We start from the raw sequence: 27496 nt of genomic DNA on the forward strand, positions 1-27496 counted from the left end.
CAAACATATAAACACACTCACTTAACACAGGGTGGTTAGAGCCACACTCCTAGCAGCGGCAGCACCCTTTCCAGGAGGGCTGAGCTCGCACAGGCAGAGGTGAAGTGGTTCCCAGGGCTCCACAGCCTGAGCAAGTGCTCTAATTCCCAGACACCACCTGAGGTGGCTCTGCTTTGAGCAAGGCAGAGGGATGCCGGACTTCAGCATCACCTCTCGCTTAGCCTAACGGGTGAACGATCTGCTGAGCACTGCGGGACGGTCCGGGGCACCCATAGAAGCCCCGCTTGGAGAAACCCCCTGTGACCACGAAACCTGCCCCGGGCACCCCCCCGCCAAGCTCCGTCCCCTTCCCGGCTCTGCTGCTGCGGCTGCTTTAACCTGGCAGGGGGGCGCGGGCAGCCCCGCCGACGTCGTGGGCATCAGCTGACCGCGCGGGGCTCTGCCTCCTCCCGCCCGCTCTCCCGCAGCACTACTCCGGCGGCGGCGGCTCCGCCGTGCCGGTCCCCGCCGCTCCCGGGGCAGCACCGGCCGCCTGCTCCCCGCAGCCGCCTGCCCCGCGCCCTGCCTCCTCTTCCTCCTCCTCCCTGCTGCCGGGAGAGCCCCTAGAGCCGGAGCCCTCCCTGCCCTGACCCGCGGAGAAGTTGGGATGCTCCCACCGCTCTTCGCAGAGCTCTGAGTTTAAGGCGGGATTTTCGTTCCCCGCTCTTTCTCTTCTTTTTTTTTTTTTTTTTTTTTCCAGGCTCGGGTTTTGGTGGGATTTTTTTCCTCTCTCCTTTCTTTCTTTCTTTCCCTCCTTTTTTTCTCTTTACCAAGCAAGCCGAGCATCTGCGATGGATGGCAGCCCCGAGCCCCCGCCGGGCAGAGGCACCCCGTGAGCCAGGGCTCGGGCCCGCCAGGGCATGCCCCGCCACGGGGGGGATGCGGGCGGGCAGCCCCCGGCCGGCGGCTCCGGCGCCGTGACCGAGGATGCCCGGAACCCGGCCGCCTCTCCCTTCACGCCCGAGCTCGCAGGGCTCCCGCTGACCGCAGCCGCGGGAATTACAGCAGCTCCCGGGAAGCGGAGCCCCGGGACCCCCGGCGAGAGGAGCTGCCCGCTGTGAACGGCTCTCTGCAAAGCTGCTCTCCGACCCCCCCGCGCCTCCAGCCTCCGGATGGGGCAAAGGATCGCCCGCTGGGCACCGGGTCTGCGCCCGTAGATGCTGCGCTCCTCCCTCCTCCGCTCCGGACCCGCGGCTCGGCTCCCTCCCTGCTCACCCAGCCCACCGGGGCGCCTGGGCTGCGCCGCAGCCGGGCTCCGCGGGATGCGGCTCCGTGGGGTGCCGCGGGAGCGGGCACGGGGTGAGGGCCGCCTGCGCTGAGCCGGCTCAGCCGCCCCGCGGACCGAAGCCGCAAACCGGCCCCGCCGCCAGCCGAGACACCGGACCCAGAGACCTGCCTGTAAATGTGATCCCCCCGCCGCCACCTCGCCGCCTCCACCCGCCCTTCGCCATCCCCTCCCTCCCCTCCCGCGGCTCCATCCCTCCTTCTGCTCCCCTCCCCAAAGACGGTGCCCCCTCCCCTCCCCCTCCTGTGCTCTGCCCCCCGCCAGTCACCGCCATGGAGCTCTCGGAGGTGCGGTGCCTGAGCGACAGCGATGAACTTTACACCATCAACAGGACTCCCCCCGGCAGCGGCAGACCCCAGCGCCTGCTGTGGCAGACGGCCGTGCGCCACATCACCGAGCAGCGCTTCTTCCAGGAGCACAGCAGCAGCAGCGGCGGCAGTAGCAGCGGTGGGGGCAAGGGCTTCAGCTCCGAGGAGACCTGCTGCCCCAACCACCACCCTCACCCGCCGCACCACCACCACCACCTCCGGCGACAGTCGGCCGGACGGAGTTTGGGCAGCGAGCGCCACAACAACGGAGGCACCAAAGTCTTCCCTGAGCGCACGAGCAGCAGTGGGGACCTGGGCTTTCTGCCCCTAGACTGTGCCCCCAGCAACTCCGACTTCTTTCTCAACTGGGGCTATACCTATCGCGGGGTGATCTTCCCCACTCTCCGCAACTCCTTCAAGTCTCGGGACTTGGAGCGCCTTTACCAGCGCTATTTCTTAGGCCAGCGGCGCAAATCTGAAGTGGTCATGAACATCCTGGACGTGCTGACCAAGCTGACCCTGCTGTTCCTCCACTTGACTCTGGCCTCTGCTCCCATGGACCCCATTAAGGGCATCCTCTTAGGCTTCTTCACTGGCATCGAGGTGGTGATCTGTGCCTTAGTGGTGGTCAGGAAGGACACGACCTCGTACACTTACCTGCAGTACAGTGGTGTGGTCACTTGGGTGGCCATGGCCACGCAGATCCTGGCGGCTGGCCTGGGCTGTGGTCTCCTTGGGGACGGCATTGGCTATGTGCTCTTCACGCTTTTTGCAACCTACAGCATGCTTCCCCTGCCACTCACCTGGGCCATCCTGGCTGGGCTGGTCACCTCTGTCCTGCAGCTCGTCATGCAGCTGGTTATCCCCAGGTTGGCTGTGACTTCCCTCAACCAGGTACTGTGGTGAGGAATGGGTGGGAACTGTCCTCTTTCTCCATCACTCTGGGTTACAGGAGGTGTAGGATGTCCCAGGAGATCCTCTCCCATTTAGTCAGGTGTTCAGAGGTTCGTTACCTGGCGAGGAGACCATAGGCAAAATGCAACCTTCTCCTCTCCCCCTTCTCAGTCTTCCACTGCCTATCCCAAGGTTTCACCTGAAGCTGGAGGTGGGGACACCTCCTAACCACTTTGTTCCCTCTACTTGTACATTCACTACATTGCTGTCCCTTGAAGTAGCTTTGGGGAGAGGAGCTCCTGGGGCAAGTAGGGAGGATGGGTCATTTATAATTCCCCTCCCTTACTCCCAGTAGTGCTCCATGGCATGAAATGATTCTGTCTTGGCCAAACTCTCCCACTGCTCATCTCTCATTTCACTTGCTCATGACTTTTAACTCTGGATCTGCTGGAAGGACTGGTGCTTCTGTACACACAGCACAGCTTGAACTGAGCAGTGGGAAAACAAGGCAAAGCATGCAGCTCTTGTGCAAGGAGAGCAAAGCAATTCCATGGGTGAAATCAGGAAAAGCTCCTCTTGGAGGTTTGGTGTGAGATCCCAGTCTGTCTTTGGAGGGTGCTGAGAAACCTTTTCTGCTGGTGGTCATGGAGCAAACATTGTGCTGCATCCTTGCAAGTGATGTCTAAGAGAGAGTACTGGCTACATGGGAGAGGAGGGGCGAGGGAGGGGGGTGTGCAGTGTGAACTGCTGAGAGGCACCGGGCAAGATGTGGGTCTGAGAAATTAAAACCAGGATTAAGCTGACTTCACACTCACCTGGCTTCTTCCACATGAGAGAGGGTGCACCAAACTCCCAACATCCCTGCAAGGCAAGAAAACACTGGCTAACAAGGGCAACTTAGTCTTGGAGATTCTTGCTGCTCCCTTTCCCCCTCCTTTTCCAGATAGTCACATCTCTGTGCTACCAATATTTCACAGCACATTGCCATCTCTATTTGGCTTCCTCTGGGAATAGGGGAGAAGGGGGTGGAGGTGCTGTCAGATAATCCCCAAAGGAGGGAGGGTGCAGAGGAATGTGTTGTTGGTGGTATGTTGTTTACATGCATGCTGGGAGGCACAGCTGGGAAGTGGCTGATCTTGTACATAGAAGTTTTGCTGATGGTTCTTGGGACAAATCTACCTTCCACAGACCCTGGACCTCCTGAAACCCCTGCCCACCCCTGCCTGTGTCCTTCCTCTGTGCACTTGTTAGCTGTTGGCTGCCTGACCTCAACTGCCAGTGGCCAGGTTCACCCTGTTTTGTGCCTGGCTGAGCCCTGTGAATGTGAGACAAGAAGACTGTGCAGAGTTGTTTCTCAACTCTTGGTAACGTGCAGATGAATGAGCGGCAGCCACAAGCCATGCCCGTCTCCCCTGCGCTGCTAGTGCTGGTCAAAAGATGTGTGAATTATGCCGATTTCTTAATTTATTTCCGTGTCCTATCCTGGAGCTATGAGTGATGCCCTTCTGTCTCATTATGCACAGGTAGCTATGAGTGATGCCCTTCTGTCTCATTATGCACAGGTATCAGCTGTTTAGCAAGTCCTCACACACACACACATACGCACTTCCCACAGATACCCCTAACAAAGACATTTCATAGCAGAGATACTAACATCTTCACTTTGCAGTCCGGTACCTTGCCAGTCGTGTGAATGAACTGCCTTTGAGAGGTGCACAATGAGAGATTATCAGCCAGATGACTGCCTTCATGAACTACACGTAGAAATCTCCTTAACGGGATATGCGCAGCTCGCCGCGCATCGGTGTTGATTTACACAGGCACCCGCCTTCCCAGAGGCCATTTAACATCCCCTCGTCCCCATCAGCCCATCGGCTGCAGCCCCGTGCTTTGCTTCCGCTGCGATGCGCGCGGAGCTCCGCCGGTCGCGGACGCGTAACCTGCGCTCAGCCGCCGAAGACCCCAGGGCGCTGTCCGGCAGCGTGGTGCTGAATCCGGCGCGGTGCGGGGGCTCCCTCCAGCGGCCTCGGAGGGAGCTGCCCGTCACCTCCGCGCCTGTCCGCGGACCCAGCCGGCGCTGCCGCTCACGGTGCTGCGCACCTCCTGCGCCACCCGGGGACAGGCACCGTGTCCTCTGCCCTACGGCTCTGGGGAAGCCGGACCCTGCGCCCAGGTCGGGAGCAGCCCTGCCCTGTTGCTTGCAGTGCTGCACCAGAGAATTGCAGAGCGCTTTCAGGTGTTAGTGAATGAATGAAGGCTTTCACTGCTGATAAAGGGTCCATAGCTATCACTTTACAGGTGAACACAGAGAATTTAAACGACTGTGTCATCAAGGTTATATAGGAAATCTTTGGGGCAACACAGATGGTCTTTAAGGTCCCTTCCAACCCTAACCTTTTTATGACTTGTGATTCTATGATTCCATGGTTCTCTGATTTCTTGATCTTAGAGGCAAAGCACTCTCTTTTATCACAGAGCTTGTTTTCCCAAGTAAAATACTGCATTATTCCTTCAGAGAAGCCTTACAAGTCTAAAATGAACTATTTGATTATGTGCCAATACCTCGTCACCATGTTGCTCTGCCTCAGGATTCAGTCAGCTGCTTATGCTGGACCAAACCCAGGAATTAATGTAATAATAGAAAAAGCACAGGGCAAAACTCTGATCATGGTACAGATAGTGCTCTTTCCACTGATTTTTATGAGACCAGGATTTCATGCAGAGAAACTACTGAATCCAATTCTGAACAGAAGGAATCATTTACCCTGAAGTCAGTTTATTACCATACCCAACAGCATCCACAGACAGACATTCTGATCCCTTTCTCAGTCACATGAGTATAAATCACTTATAAGTCTACCTAAACTCATGAAGTTGTAACAGTTCATGCAAGAGGAAAATCAGGTGCTGCAATCTGTTTTCCCTTAACCTCTTTATTAATCTTCATTTTCATTGGTAAATATGTTCACAAGCAGTTCAAATTATCAGTAACGCTGAACACAAGCAGACAGTACTACCACCTGATTCAGCTGTTTGTTGAAGTTAACAAAGTATGCATCATCATGAATACAAATGATGCCCACTCTTCACCACTTTTTCTTGCAGTAGCACCTAAGAGGTCATTGGATTTTTCTTTCTTTGCATCTCAAAATTAATTTAAACCAGCATCCTTGGCAAAGGTGAGGGAAAAAGACTGGCTAGAAATTAGATTAAAAAAAATCCCAAGAAACCAAACATGTAGACTCAGTAGTTTCAATCCTGCCAAGTGCTCAGTGCTTATGGGGAGATATGACCACCCTTAAACCCAACTGACCCCAGTGTGAAAAACTGAGCAATGTGCTGCTGGTCAGCCAGGGGAGAGCCATGAAAAATAGCCTGATGACACAATTTAAGTAAAGGCAACACTAGTGCTGACTTGACTAGATTCTGTCAGGAAGCAAATAAGAATTGCACGACAAAAGGGAATGGCTTTAAGCTGAAAGAGGGCAGATTTATACTAGATATTAGGATAAGGTTTTTTACTGTGAGAGTAGTGAGACACTGACACAGGTTGCCAGAGAAGCTATGGATGCCCCATTCCTGGCAGTGTTCAAGGCAAGGTTGGATGGGGCTTGAAGCAGCCTGGTCTAATGGAAGATGCCCATGCCCAATACAAGGGGGTTGAAACTAGATGATCTTTAAGGTCCCTTACAGCCTAAACTGTTCTGTGATTCTATGATTTTACTGGTAAACGAGTGCATTGATTTGTGTGCCTGGTCAAATACTGTGCCTGGGGAGACGTATGCCTCTAACATCCCCCAAAATGAAAGTTTCATTTCTATTGCATTTATTCTTACATTTGTCCTTGGTAATGATGTATAGAATTCAAAATTTCAAAGACTGTTTTTTTCTATATATGTGTTTCAGACATATGGGGAAGAACAAACAACTCAGAACTCCTTGGTGTTATGTAACATAGGCAGATGATAATATAGATACAAATTTTGACAGGCTTGGAATTATGTAAGCTACAAACATGCTCTGGATTTTAAACCTCTGCTTACAGAGGGTTAAAATTACGCGAGTAAATTCCAGCAGTCAGTAAGCCTACTTTTGTGAGCAAGTTGCCTGCATAAGGGATGCCTTGAAGGATCGAGTCCTAAATGAAACATATTAACTAAAACTTTAAAAATGCATTTAGAAATAACCTTGAAGTGGGTAATACGAATACAGGGGAAACTAATTTTTATCCTCTGTTAGAGTCTGTCTTTCCTGGTTCTGTGAACTAATACAGTGATTTTTGCTTGTATTTTTTTTCCCCAAAGCCTCTCTCATGGTTATTAATAGAGGATAAGGCAGAATTCATGAAATCACAAGGAGTCCCATAGAGATAAATCTATAATTATCCAATGGCAACTGACAGCATTTACGTTCATGTTTCAGTTACATATTTCCCCAAATCTGATCACTGATATCGGTATATAAGTATGCACAAAACACACTCATCTCTTCAAAATATCTGCCAAATGCTTTTGGAGCAGCTGTTAAATCTCAAAAGTATAAGGACGTTTCCAAGTTGGCTACCGTTTGAGAATCAGAACCAAAATACTCCACCTATATCCCTGTGGCTGCTTTACAGCGTTATTTACTGTTAATTTTTCTGCCATAGTGGGCAAGTTTAACCTGATTGTGTGATTTTAGACTGGGTGATGATCTTCTTTCCTTTTATATCTTGTAGTATCACCTGACCAGTATCGGTGGATCACAGCTTTAGATTAGAATTGGATACATTTGTCTCTGAAGCAGCTGCATCATTGTTGTGCTAAGTAGGGGAAATGCATTAGTTATATTTACAATCTGGTGATTAATTGCCTTCAGAGAGTTTCTCCAAAATGGATGTACTCAGGCAGAAACATGAATGAAACCTGCTTTTATCAGTGAGTTTCAGCCTACAACATTTATTGCACAGTGAAAGTTACTTTGCTAGATCTGATATAACATTTTTTTCTTGCTGTCAGAACACTTCTGGGTTGTTTTTAAGGTTTTTTTTATTGCTCGTTTGCTGTTTCTCATGGCTTAGAAAGAGGCAAACACCATAAAATAGCAGCATTTAATGCAAAATAATCACACATGGGAGCTGCACACAGCTGACAGTTAACAGCAGGTCATTCTGGAATGATCCTTGTTAGCCTGTATGGAAGACTGAAGGGGATAAATATCTCCAGTCCATCCTCTTATTGCACTTCCCAACCTTATCAGTGATGTGATCCAAACAGGAAAGAAAAAGGCAAAACTAGAACAGTTTAATGGATTCTTCTCTTTCCAGAGAGCAGAGAAGGTAGGGAGTGGAAGGACTCCTTCCTCCATTTTCCTTATTTCCAGAGTATCTGGCTAAGCACAAGAACTAGAGTGTAAAAGGTGAAATTTAGTACACATAAAAGAATCAAGCTTTTAAAGTGATGCTTAGGCTGATGGAGACTCCAAACCCGAAAAGCCTTATTCAGTTCCCACCTAGCATCCCATCCCTGCAAGCGCCTTGTTAACATCACATTTGAGGCAGTCTTGCACTAAACTCCCCTTCTGTGTCTAAGCATCCTGTGAAGTGCCTTAATGACTCAGGGTTAGTTTCCATGCAGCCCAGCTAGAATCCAAACACTGTTCCAATGGGAACACCTTTAGTGGTTGTACTACTCACAGTGCTTGCCTGCTGTCAAAGCCAGATGTGAAGGGGATTGTGCTTTTCCTCTGTGAAACAAATGTGGTGATGATGTTCCTAGGATATATCAGACCAAGGATTTAAACCTTTTTCCCCCAGAGAGGATTGAAATTTCCCTCTCTACCTGACCAGAGAATTTCCAAAGCAAACCCTCCCCATTCTTAGCATAGCTGTTTTTTCTGGAAAGATAAGAGGCTAAGATCCAGCAGGTCAAAAAAAGAAAGAATAATTCTGCATCTGTAACCAACTGATTAAGGAATTCATCTCTGATGATGTCCTTGCTGAACATTTTAGTGTTTTATATAATATGTTATTAAATCATTCCTTCAAGCACATGTCCCAGCCAGCAGACTGTATAGTCTGCTCCCCAGTCTCTGATGAGATGAATCTTAAATCTTTTTCAGAGTGTTGCAGCTTCCCCAGAGAATTTCTCTCCCTCCTTATCTGCTGCCTATCTAGTTCCTCAAAAGCAAATACAGCCTACAGGGAGGGCACTTCCTAGTGAGGCAGGAGATATTGCATGAGGGAGGGGCGAGCTTCCAGTCATTGAGCTCCTGTACAGAAGATATATGGCTATTCTCAAAGACAATGGGAGTCCCTGTTCAGCTTTTGAACAAAAAGATACGGGCAGTGTCCAAGAGGTTGGGAAAAAAAGGAGCTTGGGGCTGAGAAGCCCAAATATAGGGGAAAAACTTCCCAGTGAATCTCTAAATCCTGGGGGGAAATGAGGTTTAAGATGTACTCCCTGTCTGTTATAGTTCCCTCCTAGGTATCTCTCCTTTAATTCACTACACCGTTTTATGTTCAATCTGAAACATTAGATTTCATTTGCGTGTTGTGGAAGGATCCCTAAGAGCATGGTGACATTCAACACAGGCTTCTAGCTTAAACTTCAGTAGTGATGTGTCTGCCAATGAGGTGCACAAGGACCTTGTTTTGTGGTTCTGGAACCTTTGGTCTGTTTTTTTTTTTCTCCTAGCCCTTCCTTCAGAGGCAGACTCTGTTTCACTTGCTCTGGTTTTGGTGCAGTGCAGCTTGTACCCATCCCCAGTGCAGAAGGGACTGTAGAGTTGCAGGATGGCCCAAGGATGGAGATGAATGCAAATCTCTGAGTTAATGGTGCAATGAATCCTTAGCGTTTTGGTACCAGCCTCACTCATTCACACCACGGATAAAAGACACCTGGTTGGTCAAAAGGGGTCAGGCACAAAAAGTACTGAGTACTTCATATTATTTGGAACTAATTATCTTACTAAGGGATCTTACTAAGGCCTGACTGATTCAGAGTCTCCCAACAGCATGATTTAGGGACCTGATGTAAAGCCCACAGAGTGCAAGAGAAAGAATCCATCAGACATTAGGATTTTTCAGTGAACCAAAAAGATAACTTCTCAGGACCCTCTTTAGGGAAATCAGGGCTCTGAATCCACATTTCTTCTGAAAGAGAACACAAACATGGGCATCCAGCTCCTCCAGGAATGTCTTGTAGTGAGCTCTGTCACTTTTATCTTTCTGGACACCCAGGTCTGTGGACAGAGATATGTGCGGTACTGCCTAATCTAGAACAAACAATACCACAAATGTGCACAGGGTGAACTGCAAAGCCAGGCAGCCACTGGCTGACAGAGCAGTATTTCATTGTGCGGGTTTTGTTTGTTAGCAACTATTTTAAGAAGTGCTGCTATTTCATTTGCCAGCGTCTTCTGCTGCAAGGTTTCACGCAGTTAGCCCTAGAGGAGAGAGGAAGGCTGCTGAGTTCATTAATTAACCATTGCTGCGGTCTGAAAAACAGCTGAAGCGTATTAATGTGAAAAAAAAAGCAAAACTAACCCAAGTGATTTTTTTTCCAAAACTCCAACAAATAACTCTACTTCTCCCAAATAGTCTGCCAGTGTTATCACTCCACATGTTGCTCTCAGTTTTAATCTAGAGAAAGTAACGCCAGGTATGAATGAAATACTGTTTGAATTAGTTTGATGATTTCATTCTTTTACTTCATTTTTCTTATATAATTTTGATTTAATCATTGCTTTACCTTTTGGATTTTTCTGTATCTTTATTTCCTTTTGTTTTAACAGCACAGTCCCTTAAAAATAAAATGCAGAAATCCCACTTTAGTGAAATCAATGGAAGCATTCAAGAGTGGTAGAGTCCTAATTAGTAAAAGCAGTTTGTTCCTTTGGAGGGATCTGATCTCCAGGCATTTTATTATTTCTCTTTTGCTCAAACTCTCCTGCTTCGTTTACCTGGGAGCTACTCAGGGACGGAGCTAGCTATTCTGTGCTGCTTGCTTTAGGTCTACCACAACAGGAGCCTCATCTATCGATCCAAAGGTATCATCACAGTGCAAATAAAAAATAATAATAACTAAGACAATGAATCAGCACAGAAGAATTATATGATATTATACTGTGTACCAGGTGTTTTATAACTCTGGAGTAAGGGTCTTAGGTAACAAAATTATTTATATCTCATGGCAGTTATCCAAATAACTGTACAAGATCTGGATATACACATTCTTTTATCCTATGATTCTCTGTCACATGAGAAAGAACCTCTAGTGCTTATTAGAATTAATAATCTTCATAAACACACTAGAGAGGGTTATAATTGACATAGAAATCATCCCACACGTGCTTAGTATGCATCTAATTTGATGAGCTGGGTATGTATATTCTTTCAGAGGAAGGAGCAATATTCACCATGGATTTCAGCTAGGGCCTGAGAATGAGGATCATTCCCATTTCATCACTAAATTTATCACTGGCCTGTGCTGACCTGCACACATCACTTTAGGTTTCTGGGCTTTATTTGATTTGAAAATTTGCCTTTCTCAGTTGCCGTAATATGTGACTAATACATTCAATTGCTTTGAGGTTTTTGTGCAAAACATGCCCATCATCTTCCATGATGCATCAAAAAAGGAATACTTTATTGACTTCTGTCAGAAACACGTTTTTTGTTAAAAAATTAATACACTGAATGCAGTGGAAATTTCTGCATATAACTTTACTCTTTCTTGAAAGGCCTGGTTCAACATAATTCTCTTAATGGCTGGAAGGCATGTCCTAAAAGGAGGGACTAAGGACTCTGATTTTGTCTAGTTTGGAGGAGAGGAAGCTGAGGGGCAACCTCATTGCTCTATGCAGTTTCCTGAGATGGGCAAGTGGGGAGGGAGGTGCTGATTCCTTCTCCCTGGTATCTGGTGACAGGATACATGGGAATGGTTCAAAGCTGCATCAGGGGAGGTTTAGACTGGACATTAGGAAGCTTTTCTTTATCAAGAGGGTGGTCAAACACTGGAACAGGCTTCATAGAGAGGTGGTTGATGCCCCAAGCCTATCAGTGTTTAAGAGGTATTTGGACAATGCCCTTAATAACATGCTTTAACTTTTGGTCAGCCCTGAAGCAGTCATCCAGTTGCACCAGATGATCATATTAGGTCCATTTCAAGTGAAATAGTCCAGTCTAGTCTAGTCTACTTAGTCTGATTCCTTCACATTAGTGCGTCTATGATTCTATATAGTAGCCTGTACTTGAAATATTAAGGAAGAAGTATATCCTGAAATGGATGCAAAGATTTGTAGCTCATTCCTCCGAGACTTGAAGGTCTTTGAGAGTAGCCAGTAAAAATTGTTCTTTAAGACTTAGGCAGAACTTAAATCATATGAATCTTCCCAAGGATGTTACTGTAAGTATTTTTTTATCATTTCTAGAGTGTAGCTAAATGCCACTCTGATGCTACGGTAGTTTCCGTGTTCTTCTCAATCCTGAGAGTAATAGCAGCTTGTTGACAGCAGTGGGAAAAGAGGAAGAATTTATTGCATGTATTTTATTTCTGCTAATGTAATTGCTTTTGTCTGCTATGTTTCAATAGCCACCTGAGAGGCTACAAGAAATGGCAGAAGAACACATGAAATGTTGCATTTTCTATGTGATGGTACAGGATGATAGGGCCTTCAATAATCTTCTTAATAGCTCTTCATGCTCAGAAAAGATTTTCCAATGACTTATCACCTTCTTTCCTGTAAAAATGTACTTGTGTCTACTTACTCTTAAGGGGTAGTTTTGCAGATTGTTGCAATGACAACCACGCTTCTTTGCTATTATTCCATAGCAAAATATCTAATGTAAGCATTCACTTACTCCAAATCCCATAAACAATCAAAACAATTGACAAGCTTTAAAGAGAGGACTCTCAGAGGTAATGTGACTTTGGAGGATTGTAAAAGGTTGCATCTTAACATTATGCCAATTATTTAAAAGTCAAGGAAAGCACTCATATGCATAAAGAAGTGTATAAATTTGTTTGATGGCCTGAGGCCTGAAACTTGGCACGGACGATGCTAAGGTAGCTGTTCTTTCCTCTTCAAGCAGCTGACAAAAGTTTGCTGGCCAGATTGCTTTCCATGGCACCAGAACATACTAACTTCTTTGTTGAATTTACAAATGGGCTATCCACATGTCATTTACTGAAGAACTCTTTTGATGATGTACAAAAAGGAAGAGTATTTGAGATCACTTCTGGCTTTCTTCTGCAACACAAGACTTCTATAATTAAACTTGACACAGTTGATTTTTTAAAATGCAAAAGCAACCAGTATATCTAATAAAATTGAATAATATCCCATATTTAAATTTCTGAAGGTTCAAAACACTTCATAGATTTGCATATATTTGTATTATATAGATAGAAATAGCAAAGGCAAAGCTGTGTAATTTCATGCCTTACTCTTTTTTTGTAACTTGCTTTCAGGTTCAGTAATTACATTTGCAAGTCAAAATAATATTTACTATGCTCCTAAAGTTTGTGTATCTCTAAAGAGAGTTTATAGGTGCAATTTCAAAATGGAAAATACACACACCATTAATTAAGAGACATTTTTTCTAATTACTATCATTAGAAATTTAAACTATAATCTGGAAATCAAACTGCCATCTTCTGGCTAATAGCAATATGGATTCAAGAGCTGGAGATCTTCAGTGAACCTGCAAAGTTCTTACTCAGATCTTAGTGGCCTTTACCATGTAGTGACAATTCAAAGAATCTCAGACAAACCCAGGAAATTTTAGAGTATCCTACAAATAAGGAAAGGATTAAAAATCCAAATTCTAAGCACACACAAATTCTCACAGACTTTGTATGAAGCCTGTGGTCTATAAAACATGGAAGAATAGGTAGTGGTCATAGCACTTATTCCCAGGATAGTCATCTGGCCTAGAGGCCATTTTTCAGTGTGATTTAGAGACTTAAAAGTACAGGGGGGTATCAAGTGAAATTTTCAACACTCCACAAGCTGAGGGACTCCTTAAATTACTTCAGTGGTTACAAGAGTATCTTGTGGGACTCCTTAAGCCCCACCACCTCCCACCAAACCCAATAAACAGTCTTACATGGTGCATACAATACAAAACTAGTAGGAGAGGCTGATACACTGGATGATCTGATGATTGCACTGCCATTCAGAAGGACCTCAGAGGGATGGAGAAACTGGCTCACAGGAACATCATGGAGCTCAAAAGAAGGGAAATGCACCTATAGGGGAGTAACCCTGTGCGTTGGTACAGGCTGATGATAGCTGATCACCTGGAAAGCAGCTCTGTAGAGAAGGCCCTTGGGCCCCTGGTAGACGCCAAATTGACCATGAACCAGCAATACAAAGACCAGTAGCCTCCTGGGCAGAACATTCTCAGCAAGCTGAGGAAGGTGATCCTTCCCCTCTGCTTAGTCCCAGTGAAACACATCTGAAGTGCTGTGACCAGTGCTGGACTACCCAGTACAGGAGAGGTGTGGATATGTGAGTTCAGAGAAGGGCCATGAAGGACCATCTGACAAACAAGGAAAGGCTGAGACTGCTGGGACTGTTCTGCCTGGAGATGAGAACATTCAGGAGGGCTGGGTGAGGGAAGGGGAAATCTGGTTAATAATGATGGTCTTTAAATGTAATGTTTTCAGCTGCAGTAGATCCTGCTCATTTTCTTGTGTCTCTAGGATAAAGGATTGCTCTAGAGAAAAGGAAGATGAAGGGACACTGTGACAGCATTCATATATGTACAGTGATTGCTACAGAGAAGAATTGTTCATTGTTTCATCTATTGCTATCAAAAGATGATGGTCTTAAGTTATTGTAGGGAATGTTTACATTAAATAGTAGGAGAAACCTTGTAACAATAACCTAATAATAATTTAAATGACCTCATTTTTCTTGGGAGGCTTTACCCTGAGGTATGATTAAGCAGTTTAAGAGGAATTTTTTTAGGAGTGATTTAAATAATATCCAGGACCTGGACCTTGGGCTAAATAAGAAGAGAAGAGATTCAAAGCAGCCCTGCGGAGAAGGACTTGGGGGTGTTGGTTGATGAGAAAATGAACATGAGCTGGCAGTGTGCGCTTGCAGCCCAGAAAGCCAACCGTATCCTGGGCTGCATCAAAAGGAGCGTGACCAGCAGGTCAAAGGAGGTGATCCTGCCCCTCTACTCTGCTCTTGTGAGACCTCACTTGGAGTATTGTGTGCAGTTCTGGTGTCCTCAACATAAAAAGGACATGGAACTGTTGGAACAAGTCCAGAGGAGGGCCACGAGGATGATCAGGGGCTGGAGCACCTCCCGTATGAAGACAGGCTGAGGAAGTTGGGGCTGTTGAGCCTGGAGAACCTGGAGACCTCATAGCAGCCTTCCAGTATCTGAAGGGATGCTGGAGATCTGAAGTATCTGTAGAGATGCTGGAGAGGGACTCTTCATTAGGGACTGTAGTGATAGGACAAGGGGTAATGGGTTAAAACTTAAACAGGGGAAGTTTAGAGTGGATATAAGAAGGAAATTCTTTCCTGTTAGGGTGGTGAGGCACTGGAATGGGTTGCCCAGGGAGGCTGTGAATGCTCCATCCCTGGCAGTGTTCAAGGCCAGGTTGGACAAGGCCTTGGGTGATATGATTTAGTGTAACGTGTCCCTGGGCATGGCAGGGGGGTTGAAACTAGATGATCTTAAGGTCCTTTCCAACCCTAACGATTCTATGATTCTATGATTCTATGATTCTATAACCTGTCAAGGTCCTTTTGTGCCCTACTTTCTATAATTAAATGATACTGGCTCCTAATTCTGGCTATGCTGCAAAGTATTCTCACTGCTAGTTTCCAAGGGAGTAAACCATTTTGCATTTCTAATGATTGCTACACTGAGGTTGATGGATCAGTCTGAAGTAGCTTTATTTATGTAGCTTGAAATACTACAGCATCCAGAATTTATATTTGTGGTTCACTAAGGACATGTGGGATGAACTATTAAGCAACAGTATTACTGATGGTACAAAAAAATGGCAGAATCTAATTGCCCCTTCCAAGATGCTAACAACTGGTGAAAGGACTGTATTGTCAATAAAGTCCTGCTGAAGGCTAAGAAACAGCAAGGAGTGAATCTGCTGAATAAGGAAGGGTCATTTTTACCCAAAGAAAAATCTTTTTCAGGTCATCATCAGCTCATTTTATTCGACCTTCAATCTTCCTCTTCTTATGTCATTAAGATGGTCTGATTTATTTTATTTTTTTATATATATACTTAAATATATATATAAATATATTCAGAGGATCATCAGTAGATTCTGTTCATTATATATATTTGTGATACATATGCCACTTAATCACAAAGGATAAGAATTTTCCTGGTTGTTCCTGCTCTAAGCAAAGAATGTAAGTATCTGTGTACGTTAGAAGATATGGATATTGTCTCTAAAATCTTTAGGAGTACAGCCAGCTTTAGAACTATCCTTAGATAACATGGTACACATGGAAATATTAGAAACAACATAGGCATGTAGTGCCATAAGTAAATACGGAGATTAGTTCATGCTTGTTGCATAGCTGGAACGTTGTTAAGAGGTGGAAGAGTCTTAGCTTTTCCTTTGCGTCTATGTCCACCCTACACTCTGGGAAACCTCATGAGATAGTTTGTCTCTCGCAGTTTCCCCACGTATAACATCCACAATTAGACATCCACATTAGACATGAGGCTGCTTTCTGTTACTGGAGTAGCATAGCACCTTTCTTAGGCTGAGCATCTCACTCTGCTGGAAAGCAGGGAATTGGGCTTTTATTTATAAAGAGGCATTCCTTCTCCAATAAAGGCCTTAGCAGAACACAGTTGAAATTCAGGGAACATGGTGACTAACGTTCTCTTTAAGAGCAATGAGCAATAGACTCTAAACTTGCCAGAATATTTTAATCATGTCTTTTCATGTCGTGAAGGGCAATTCAGTCTTTCAGAAAATGCCTTTATTTCCAGACTATAAAATCGGTATCAGCAGTTCAGAGCAACTATGCAGACACTTTTAGTAAAAGACTTTTAGACAACCATTTCTACTCCTGCCGGCTACAGGAATTTCTTTGAAAGATGAATACTTTGAAGAGTCATGCTGGGTGTTCTGTTCAGAGTAAAAGATGGTATAAATCACACATGTGAAATACAAGTGCTCTTGTTCTTCTCAGTGAAAGTAAGGTGGTAGGTAGAGGTAGGTCATCCTGGGTCTTTTTATGGTTATAACCATTTTGAAGATGCACACATCGACATTTTATAGATTAGAATGCATTTTTCCCAGTTCTTGGATGATCTCATCCAAATCCAGTGGTGCTGCTGCTGTTCCTGCAAGTCCTGGACTGGACTGGCCACCTCTCACAACTGCAAATCCTGCAGATCAGGAATACCTGCCCTTGTGATCCAGCAAAGACTTTTTATTCAGTCCTGGTGTCAGCAGGGGCCCTTATCTCCCAGATGAAGGATTTTGCAACTCTGGGTGGCCATGACTCTTACATTTCAGTTTCCAGTTAAATTCACTGGAAACTGGAAGCAGAGAGCTATCATATGCTGCCCACATTCTGTTGGTGTATTCTGAATATATAATATCTCTAGGTAGCCATATTTTCACTGCTGAATGTGACCAGAATTGTTCCAATCTAAGAAAGGCATTTGCACACCTACAGGGCTGAGCTACCCAGCAATTCAGAAGTTGCACCTCTTCACTACTAACTAGAGAAAGATAAAAAAATGTGAGGATTGAGGGGTTTTTATATAATCTGACAAGAACTAAAGATTTTAAAACTCACAGGCACAGACACACATACTCATTGGTTTCTAGTTCTCCAGATTTGGCTTGCTCATCTCTAGATATTGTTCCCAAATGCTTTTTATTATAATCTTGTGTGGCGTTTATTCTGACTGGTTCTACTTTTTATATTAATAATTTTCTTCTTAAAGAAACAAATTATTGCCATGACTCAGATTTTTTTCTTATTTTTTATAAACTCTTTGTGGAAATAATACAAAGAAACATGTCAGAAGGCAAGAAAGAAGGCCAAATGAATGACAAAAGTTATTTACAATACATTATGTGTTTATTTCATGCATGTTAGATTTAGGCTTACATAATGATTAATCAAGCTGACCTTAACACATGGATGTGGATGTTCATGAGGATGGCAACATGAAGAAGTCATTTGTGCTTGTTCTTGGTTTTACCCAGGTTTTAACATAGATTACACATGCACATCCTGTACAGTGTCGGCCATCAGATGTCAGCTTAATATTGACAACTGATATGTTTGTAGTGCTGTCTGTAAGACATGGTTTTAATTGCTTTCAGCACTGCACTATATAAACAGAAAGAAAAATACTTGAACAGTAGGGCCTGTTTGGGGCTTTACTTTCCTTTAAGAACAGAAATTCTTATATTTTGCAATTTGAAACATTTGTACATGCCTTGGAAGGGGTGTATCTGGCCAATGTTGACTCTGGATGGCAAAACTTATGCACTGAGAACTGATTTCATCCTTCCAGGAAAAAAAAAGTCACATTGTTATCAAGCAGGACACATAAGTGATTCCCTAGGATATCTGAAATGCTTCGTTTCACTTGTGTTTCACTTGTGTTCTGATAGGTAACAAACCAAGACTGTTGGAGGAATCTGCTTAAAAAGCTATCAGAGCCAGAAGGCCTATCTACATCAAACAACAGGCTTTGGATAAGGCATGAAACTAGTATGTGTGTCACCCTGTCATTATGTGTGTCCTTTCTCCTTGAGTCCTTTCATAGATTTAACTATTAGCACTGTATGGCTTCTAGAAAACATCAGCCAGTTGGGAAGATTAGTTTATAAAATTGATTGTCTTTGGTTTTCTTTCGTAAGGGTCAGAAATTATGTTCTCTTCATTGCCTGAAATTCCAGTAAGAAATCCACTTTGACAGCTAATTCTTGACCTAAATTCTGGGGTGGCTTTTGTGTCACTGAGTAGGTACCTTTAAACAACCTGAACCAAAAAATGTGGACGGCTGTATGAGCTCACACACAGCTATCCTGATGTAGACTGTTTGAAGGCCTTCTCTTGTTTATGTCCATCAAGATTTAATAGTTTCCAGCAGCTCTCTCTGGTATCAGCAGGATTCATCATTCAACAGCAGAGACAGTATTTTTTTTTGTCTTGCATCATTTATTTAATATTCCACAAACAGTCCAGTTTCTGTTTCTCATGCTTACACAAACAGTGAAAACAAAAGCATGGCTTATATTGTCAGGCAAGGAGAACTTAACCCTCAGCAAATACCAGTTTTTGATGTTAATCCCATCCTTGTTTTATACCAGAATAAATCACTGCTTTCAAAGGAATTAGTCCTAGGTCACACCACTGTCAATGCAGAATGAATCCTGTACCATATGTCTCCTCTGCTAGCAAAGAGACAAGAGGAAACCTAATCCTTCATTATTTGTCTGTGACATATTTTGTCAGCCAAAAGACTGAATCAACTTTTTCCCACAGCACTCTCTGTACTTTTGATGTCAGTCTGACTTCTTCCAACTCACCACACTGAAGCATTCACTGTGACTAATAGCAAAACAACACCCACAGGTTTCACAAAGGAAAATGTTTATCCTTGCCTAACTGTCTGAGATAAACTTTTAATCAAGCTGGTCTGGAATGCTGTAACCTCACAGCTTTTGTCTGGTACATTTCCATTTGCTTCCATAGTTCCATAGTTCCTAGTTAAGAGTTAAAAATTTTGAGATTAAGAGTCTTCTTGAAGTCTTTAAAGAGGAAATTGATTCACAATAGATAGTCAGCAATAAAATTCCCACTAAACATAAGTGGTTCATGTGTTCCACTGTACCTAAGCTATGTTTGGTTCAGCTCTGGAGAACAAAGGCTCCTGGTCCCTGTTACCCCTTCTCCAACTACCCTAAAGTTTTCTTTGTTGGTCCAAAGCCTTTCCATTTCCTGTGGTCTCACAGGGTCATATCAGCACTGGTTTTCTGTGTGGTTAAGGATGCCTGAAATTCTCTGTATACTGAAATCAGTCTACAGTCCGCTACCTTTATGCTACCCAAGATTTCTCCAACCTCTCCAAGGGAGGCCTCAGGTGCTGTGATACGCCATGTTTACAGCCCAGTGTTAGCATCAGGGATGACTGAGGAAGTAGGTGCTTGGGGGTTTTGTTGATTTTTTGTTTTTCATATTTTCTAGGAAAGTACTCTAATTTGGGAATTTGCTTTTCAGGGGATCATCACAGTCAACAGTAAAAGGAGAAACTGAGGGAAAAATAAGCACAAGGAATATCAAATTGCTTTCATTGGGGTTTTCCAAAATCAGTTTGAAATGGAAGCAGGGAAGCCAAAATGGGAAATGGAGAAAGGAGATATTTACTTTGTTTATTTCTGGGCTAGCAAGCCTGCAGCCTGATCTGGGAACTGCAAGCCCATTCTTGTTGTCTCATGCTTCAATCAGTTGTAGATTCAATGGTAGGCTCCATCTCTAATGACACTGGAGCAAAACAGCAGCATCTTACAGGTGCAACTGCAGGAAAGATTCAGCCTTGCCATTGGCCTTTAGTCTAAAATGCCAATAATAAAGTGTAAAGAGCCTTTGTTTCCAGCACTGTTTTGGATTTGGGGATGAATGCTTTGAAAAAAGAACAACTGTGGGAAAGGTTTGCTTTGCAGCAGGTATCACTGATTAACACAAACAGCTGATCAGCAGAGTTTCCTTTCAGAGTAGAATCAGGCTTTGAAGGACAAGGGCTTGGAAAAGGACACTAAACACTGTGATATTCCCCATGTATTTTTCATTACCAGTATTTTCAGTACTATTCCTATTAAATCAATTTACTTTTTAATAGTTATTAGTCTTACTCTCACCCTGACTGGAAGGGTTTTCATAAGGCTGTCTTTATTCCTTGATAAAGAGTCTGAGAGTAATTTAAGACCATTATGTTTTGCTATTGCTTTCTTTTTCCACTGCACTACCAAAGGGGGAAAATGATTTGCAGACTCCTGCTTCTTTGTTCCACCTATGGCCGCAGCTTGAAAATTCAGAGGAACACACACTTGGACACAAATAAAAACGAAAAGCTTCTCTGTTTCTCTTGTGCAGTCTATTGTAATAACACTGTAGAATGCACTGTGGAAGGGTCACCTGTACACAAATCATAACGATTGCCAGTTCTATTGGAAAGAGACATGGAGTATGAACTGCAGGTAATTGCTGGAACATGCGTACAATTGATCAGATGAAACCAGAAGTGAAGTGTGTCAGAGAAGATGAACTGCTGTCAGCCCTGCAAACGTAATTATTGTTCACTCAGTTTTGACATTCTACTTTGGATAAAAGCCATTATCTAGAGCAATAAAAACAGCTGTGCAGAGCACCCCCCAGACTCACTTAGCAGAAGGGCAGACTTCTTAATTCTGTTTTCCTTAAAATGTAGTTAAACTCTTTCCAATGCTGCAGAGCAGCTTTGATGAATGATTTCCCCCCCCTACCATTACTCCTAATAAGTTGTATAATTCGCTAAGGGAAGTACTCAGAGTTCTTCTGCCTTGGCTGTCCTGCATTGACTTAGGTAGAAGTACTGAGATAATTTGAGGAAAAATTTCAGAAGTTACTTTCACTTTAGAGGTCTGAAATTTAGGGTGTTGCTCACCCTAAAACTCAGTGATGCTCTCAGATGCTTCCAGACCAGGTGTTATCTGGAATATTTTTGTCACTGTGAAGTTATCTGTGATAAGACAAGGGGTAATGGGTTCAAACTTAATCAGGGGAAGTTCAGGTTAGATATAAAGAAGTTCTTTACTGTGAGGGTGGTGAGGCTCTGAACAGGCTGCCCAAAGAAGTGGTAAATGCTCCATTCCTGGCAGTGTTCAAGACTGGTTTGACAGAGCCTTGGATGACACGGTTTAGTGTCAGGTGTCCCTGCCCATGGCAGGGGGCTTGGAACTAGACAATCTTAAGGTCCTTTCCAACCCTGTGAGTTGTTACAGGATCTACTCCTGGTTTGACAACACAGGCAATTAAAAGTAATTCTGTAGTACATGTACTATGGTTTCTAGGTTATGCATATTTGGAGAAGAAGATGGATCCCTGTCTGAACTTTTTATGTTTACTTAGACACACCAAATGAGGTGATGCTTTTGGACAATAAAATAATGACATCTAGAAAGTCTGGCTTTATATTTCTCCTTTTAATTATCATGCAATGAAGTTGTCTCCAAGTAGAAGGAAAAGGTACCTAACCAGCACACAGAAAACACTGAATAAAGGGGGTTATTTGTGTCAAAGGATAAGACTGTTCATTCTAAGTAGGAACATTTCAGGTATCTGTAATAGCATCCTGTGTGCCAAATGGTAAAAGAGAGCTGTGTTGCTCAGTGCACAGGAGACATGATCGCCAGATTTCATTGTGTGGTTCAGGATCAGTTCCTGGATGAGGGTCAGGGAGTTCAGAAGATTACCCTATAGCCATGGAAAAGTTACTAAAAATTTAAGATCATTTACCTATCTCTCTCCATCCGTTTGTATCCATGCGCTATGGCCCTACTACTGACACTGTCCTAGGCACATCTAGTCATTTTAACATCTATAAAAAGACAAACATCCAAAAAAGGTTATCCAAAGTCACAGAATACGTTTTCTTTTATGAAGATTATGCCTGAATCCTAAATTTTAGACAAACTCAAGGGCAGTTAGAGGAGATGTGCTGAAAATTATTTGCCATTTGGGGCTGCTTGATAGCACTAGCAGGTTATGTATTTGCTTGACCGCTACTGTGCATCATTCAGTTTCTGTCAACCCTTATCTGTCTGATGTGATATGATATGATATTTCTGAAAGATGTTTTGTACCACACCATGATGCAAAATTCTTGCCATAGTTGATAGCTGACTTATCAAATTATATAGTTTGAGCTGCCTGTGAACAATTTAATCAGACATTCAATTTCTTACATTTCTAATGGATTCCATGAGAGGAAAAGCAAGAAGGGAATAGTTGTTTTTCTAACATCAAATTAAACTCTTGTTTTGAATATTCAAGATATCATTTCTTAATGATGTCTTGAGCTAGAACAATTGATTTTATGCAGGAGTGTCATCGTTCAGAGGGAAAAGGGTCTTTGTTTTAAAAATCATTATCAGTGCAGGAGCAATAGGTATGTTAGGATATTCTCACTGAGTATGAGTAATTCCTTGGGGTACATCCTGTGTTTTGATAAGGCTAACATGTCCTGCAGGATTTCATGCACATTAAAGACCAGACTGTGTCCTCAAGCACACAGTGAACACCTCTAATACCTGCTCTGAAGCAACAAGACCAGGCTTCTTAAAAGATCTCACCTCTGCTAGAGGCATAAATAAGATCTGAGTTCTTGAAGAATCAGACAATGTTTCTGTGGGAGCTGTGGACAGCTGAATTAGTTCTAAACACAAAATCAGAAGGTGACAGTGACACAAATAGCTTCTTTCACATTTAGCAAATCAGGTGTAAGTGGGGTAAAGCACTGCTCTTAATCATCATCTCAGGTGTGTGGTTCCTGTCTTCCAGTAAATTGTATATATAGATCACTCCAGAGGTATTAGTGCATTGGATGATATAGAGTATCAGGGACAGATGAACTTTCTTGAAAGTCATAGCAGCAGTTTTGCACCTTTGTGGAACAAGCTGGTTTCCAATAAGTGTTGGTGGAGAAGTTTCCACAATCTAAACCAAACAAAAACCCCTCTATCACGGCATTTAGCAGTTGGACTGAGGACAAGTCAGAAGGAATGAACCCGGAGAATAAAAAAACTCCTTACAAGATGATTTAACAATAAGGCAACAATGATTTCAGTTTAATGAGTTGGAAGCAGGGCCAACTATGACTGTTCACGTGCTTCCTCTCCCTGTGGAGGCTGTGCTATGAACTCAATCAGACGACTGCTCTAGATGGGAAAATCACTGCCAATGCCAAATGTTTGTTTTTTTAAGTTGGCCAAGTTCCCTGATATAGTTCACAGTATGGTCCCACAAATAATTGATCTGGCACGACAAAGGGGAATCTGTACTGAGGGATCAAGGTAGGCAAGAGGCAGTACAGAGATATAGGTACTTACTTGTTTTGCTGCCAGGAACTTTGATTCATAAAATCATGGTCTCAGCTGGAGACAGAGGCTTGCTGCAGCCCAGCAGGAGAGAATGGTGAAGTCTGTGCTGCCAGATGTTCCTATTCTATCCAAAGTAGAGCAGTTTGGCCTCAAATTCCACTTTTTTCATACCAACCCCAGTTCATTCCTGATGATCAGTTCTTATAAAACCATAATTTATTTTCTCTCAAAGTAGCCTAAGCAAGGGGGTGTTGGAGAAGGGAGAGAAGGCAATGGGATTTCTGAGACATTTTACTTACAAACCCAACCTTGCGACAAGATCCTATTTTTAGTTAAACAAGTAATAATAAATCAAAACGCTTCTTCAAACCTAATTAACCAATAATAATTACCATAGCAACCAGTTCTTTATGTAACACATGTTGAAAACACTCTTAAAGAAACACAACAGCTTTACTTTCCCAGTTTTCCCAAAACAGAGCTACTCTAATCCGCTGTTGAAGACAATCCAAAATTAGAAAGCAAAATAGAAAAACAATTAAATCATTCCCATAGGCTCATTTCAGGAATTAATGAAATTCCTGCTCTTTAGGACTGATCTGCCTTGAGAATGTCCAACTGGAGTTTACATTGGAAACAATTTCTTCACTTTTCAGCTGTGTTTTGCCAAGTTCAGCCCCAGCATTACTCTGTTTCTATGCAGCAGAACAAAATAACCTGCTGAAGAGGTTCATAATAGGTTTATTTCTGCAGAGCACACTAAGGTTTGCTTCTGTAGTAACACTTAAGTTCAGTGTCCTCCTGGATTTCAGAGTAGTTTCCAAATCTTTTTAGCTTTCTCTCCTCCACTTCCACTATGCTTTCCATGTGAAAGTATACTACTGTTGGTTCAACTATTCATAATGAAAATTGTCTGTAGCAATTATTGTCTTTTAGGGCTAGCTATGAACTCATTTCCAGTCTGTTGGATTTGCTCCTATGTATTCACATATCCTCAGGTTACAGGCTCTTTGGAAGTGCTGGGATCAGTGACTCAGTGCATCACTAAACACTCTATACATGTCTACTAATGGCAGGTCTTAGAAAGCACTGAATAAGGAGACTACAGCCAGCCTAATGGCTTTATACTCCCTGATGGAAAATCGTACCTTTTCAAAGAGGAAAATCACAGCAAAATTGAAACACAATTCAGTTATGTTTTTTTAAGTTTTGAAACTTCTGGCATTTGCAAACTCTTCCTTAACTTGCTCCCAGTTGTTCATAAACTCACTGGATTCTGTGTAAGCTCCAAATCAAGGCAAACTCAATTAGGTGCTTTTAGTAGCAGAAATGCTTACAAATTGTTGCTATGCTTAGCTCAGCTCTGCTCTCAGTAACTCACCTGTATCCTTCTGAATTTCCTGTTTCCTGAATTACATTCGATTCTGTTAAAAAGCTGCCTGTGGCTGATTCACCTACCACTTTGCTACAGACTTGTGAGCTACTTTACCATCTTGTCAATTAATTTCCCTCTTCCTGTTCTCTTACATTACTATCTTGTACCTGCTCTGATTGATACTTCTTCCTCACCAGCTGTGTCCCGTGCCTTTTAATCGTTTCTTTGAGATCTGGTGGTTCCCAAATCAACTCACAGTATTATCTTGGTTTCAGATGTGTTCTGGGTTCAGCAGTAGCAGTCATTTTTCTCCTTCTTGGTAGCTGGTGCAGCACTGTGTTTTGACTTTGAGCCTGGGAACAGGGGAACAGTGCTGATAACGCTGATTTTTTTAGTTGCTGCTAATGTTTACCCTGACCCAGGACTTCATGGGTCTCATGCTCTGCCAGGGAGGAGGGAAAGCCGGGAGGAAGCAGAGACAGGACACCTGACCCAGGCTAGCCAAAGAGGTATTCCATACCACAGCACATCATGCCCAGGGAGGTAACTGGGAGTTACCTGGAAGGGCACAGATTCTTCTGGGTCGGGCTCGTTTCGGCAAGTGATATGGTATTCTCTTCCCTTGTTATTTTCTCTTCTCTTTAGTATCATTGGTGGTAGCAGCAGTGATTTGTGTTACACCTTAGTTACTGGACTGTTCTTATCTCAACCTGTGGGAGTTACATACTTTTGATTCTCCTCCCCATCCCTCCAGGAGCAGGGAAGGGGGGGGGGAGGGGGGGGAAGGAAAGAAAGAGGGAGGAAAGGGAGGGAGTGAGTGAAAGAGCTGTCTGGCTGTGTTTAAACAGTGACAATATGTCTTGGCAAAGTCCTGTTTATACAATGACTGACAGATAAAAATGAAGTTATTTGAAACAATGTGTACTGTCCAACTTAATCTTGGCTTTTTTGTCTGACCTGTGGCCTCTCCTTCCATTGCCTTTGGTTTTGGCTAGTTTTCGTACTGATTTTGCAAAGGGCTCCGAGGTGCTTGTATGAGGGACACTTTATAAATGTAAATTTATTTGACAAGTAAGTGATTTCTCTGTGAACTAAGCTATTAATCACGTCCTATGAGAAATATGAGAATCAGAGGTTTGGAGTAAAAATTTTAATGACTGCTTCTAGTTATCTGCATGATCTTGTCAAGTAACTTTCTTTACCTCTGTTCCTCCTGTTATGCAGGTTCAGCAGGGACAGTGCTGATCCTTAAACAGATACTCCCAAGCAGCATGGTGATGGGTACCTTCTTGTTTGCATTATTAAGTATTCAAGGAGCAGACCTCCCCAGAGCCTTATTTAACCTCAAAACATATCACTCATGGCTTTTTAAGATCAATTGCCTTCTCTGCTACAGTTGCTTATTTGAGTGCTGTGCAAAGTACAGAGAGACCTGGTGCATAAATCACTCAAAAATGCTCTGAAAAGATTTTCTTTTTTCTCATGTTATACCTCTGCTTTCCTACTGTGTGATCATTGATTATCTTCAGGTCAATCAAAAAGACATGAAACTGTGTACATCATATAAAATCAGTCTGCCCTGATAGGCAGTAGAAAATCCTGCAAGACTTCTGGAATTGGCCTCAGTAAACTGCAGAAAAAAGAGTGTCAATGAGAGATTCAGCTCTTATACATTCTTTTCATTCTTTTGTTAACAAGAGCAATAGATTGTATCCTTGCACAGCATAGTGCTTTACTTTTTAGATTGTTTTCAGTCAGACTGCTATGTATAAGAAAAGCAGATTCTCCCTCTGCTTAAACTGTTGTTTTACCTGTAACATGTTTTCCATAATTCCCTTTGTCCAAATCAAATTACGTGCTCATGAAATCTAATTGAAGGCCAAATTCTACTGCATTTGCTCTAAGGAGATCTGCTGAAGCGAGTGGCACTAGTCCTGAGTATTAGCAGAAGTGGGTGACTGAACTGTGCTCAGGGGAAATTTGCAATTGAATTTGCAAGCAAACAAGAGCTTCCTGCCACTGCTTTCACTGTTGAAATGCACATTTCAGATGCTGTGAAAGGCTTTTCTTTTTTTTTCCACCCTATATTCTAGCTTTCCATGTGTGTAAGCATTGATTATCTTCAAGTCAGTCAAAAAGGTATGAAATGTAGACTTCTCCAGCCACCTACAGCTGATTTCAGTTGTTCTCCTGAACAACATAATTCTGAACTGGTCTTATCTAATGTCAGCTCATCATATGGCTCTCAGTAGGCGGCACCAGAAAGGAGTTATCTCATGAGCTGAATTATTGCATTCACTGTTTTATCTTGGAACAAAGGCAGAAAATGTCTGGGGCAACCTGTCTCCGGTAAAGCAGATAACAGGGAAGACGCAGTAAGCACAGAGGTGGAATAGTGATAAAACTGTGAGACTAAATAGTCTCCAATTTGCCCCTTTTAAGAAATAAAAGGGGTAATGCTATAAGTCAGCTATAAGTCAGTAAAATGAGTAAGAGGAAGATGAAT

The 27496-nt window shown here is 43.4% G+C and overlaps 1 protein-coding gene across 2 annotated transcripts in view; it reads left to right on the forward strand.

Moving 5' to 3' along the window:
- The first annotated feature begins 429 nt into the window (after positions 1-429).
- The window catches only part of ADCY8 (adenylate cyclase 8), a 119412-nt gene continuing 92345 nt past the window's right edge, over positions 430-27496 (forward strand). Inside the window, exon 1 of one of the 2 annotated variants that reach the window (XM_062627015.1) lies at positions 430-2526. In XM_062627015.1, coding sequence (XP_062482999.1) covers positions 1597-2526 — 930 coding nt within the window. In that variant the 5' untranslated portion in view covers positions 430-1596. The remainder of the gene's footprint in view (positions 2527-27496) is intronic. The other variant, XM_062627014.1, reaches the window with a different exon arrangement.

This window comes from Pezoporus occidentalis, unplaced genomic scaffold (assembly GCF_034315485.1).
Source record: "Pezoporus occidentalis ecotype Australia unplaced genomic scaffold, CSIRO_AGI_Poc_V1 ctg3, whole genome shotgun sequence".
Taxonomy (NCBI): Eukaryota; Metazoa; Chordata; class Aves; order Psittaciformes; family Psittacidae; genus Pezoporus; species Pezoporus occidentalis.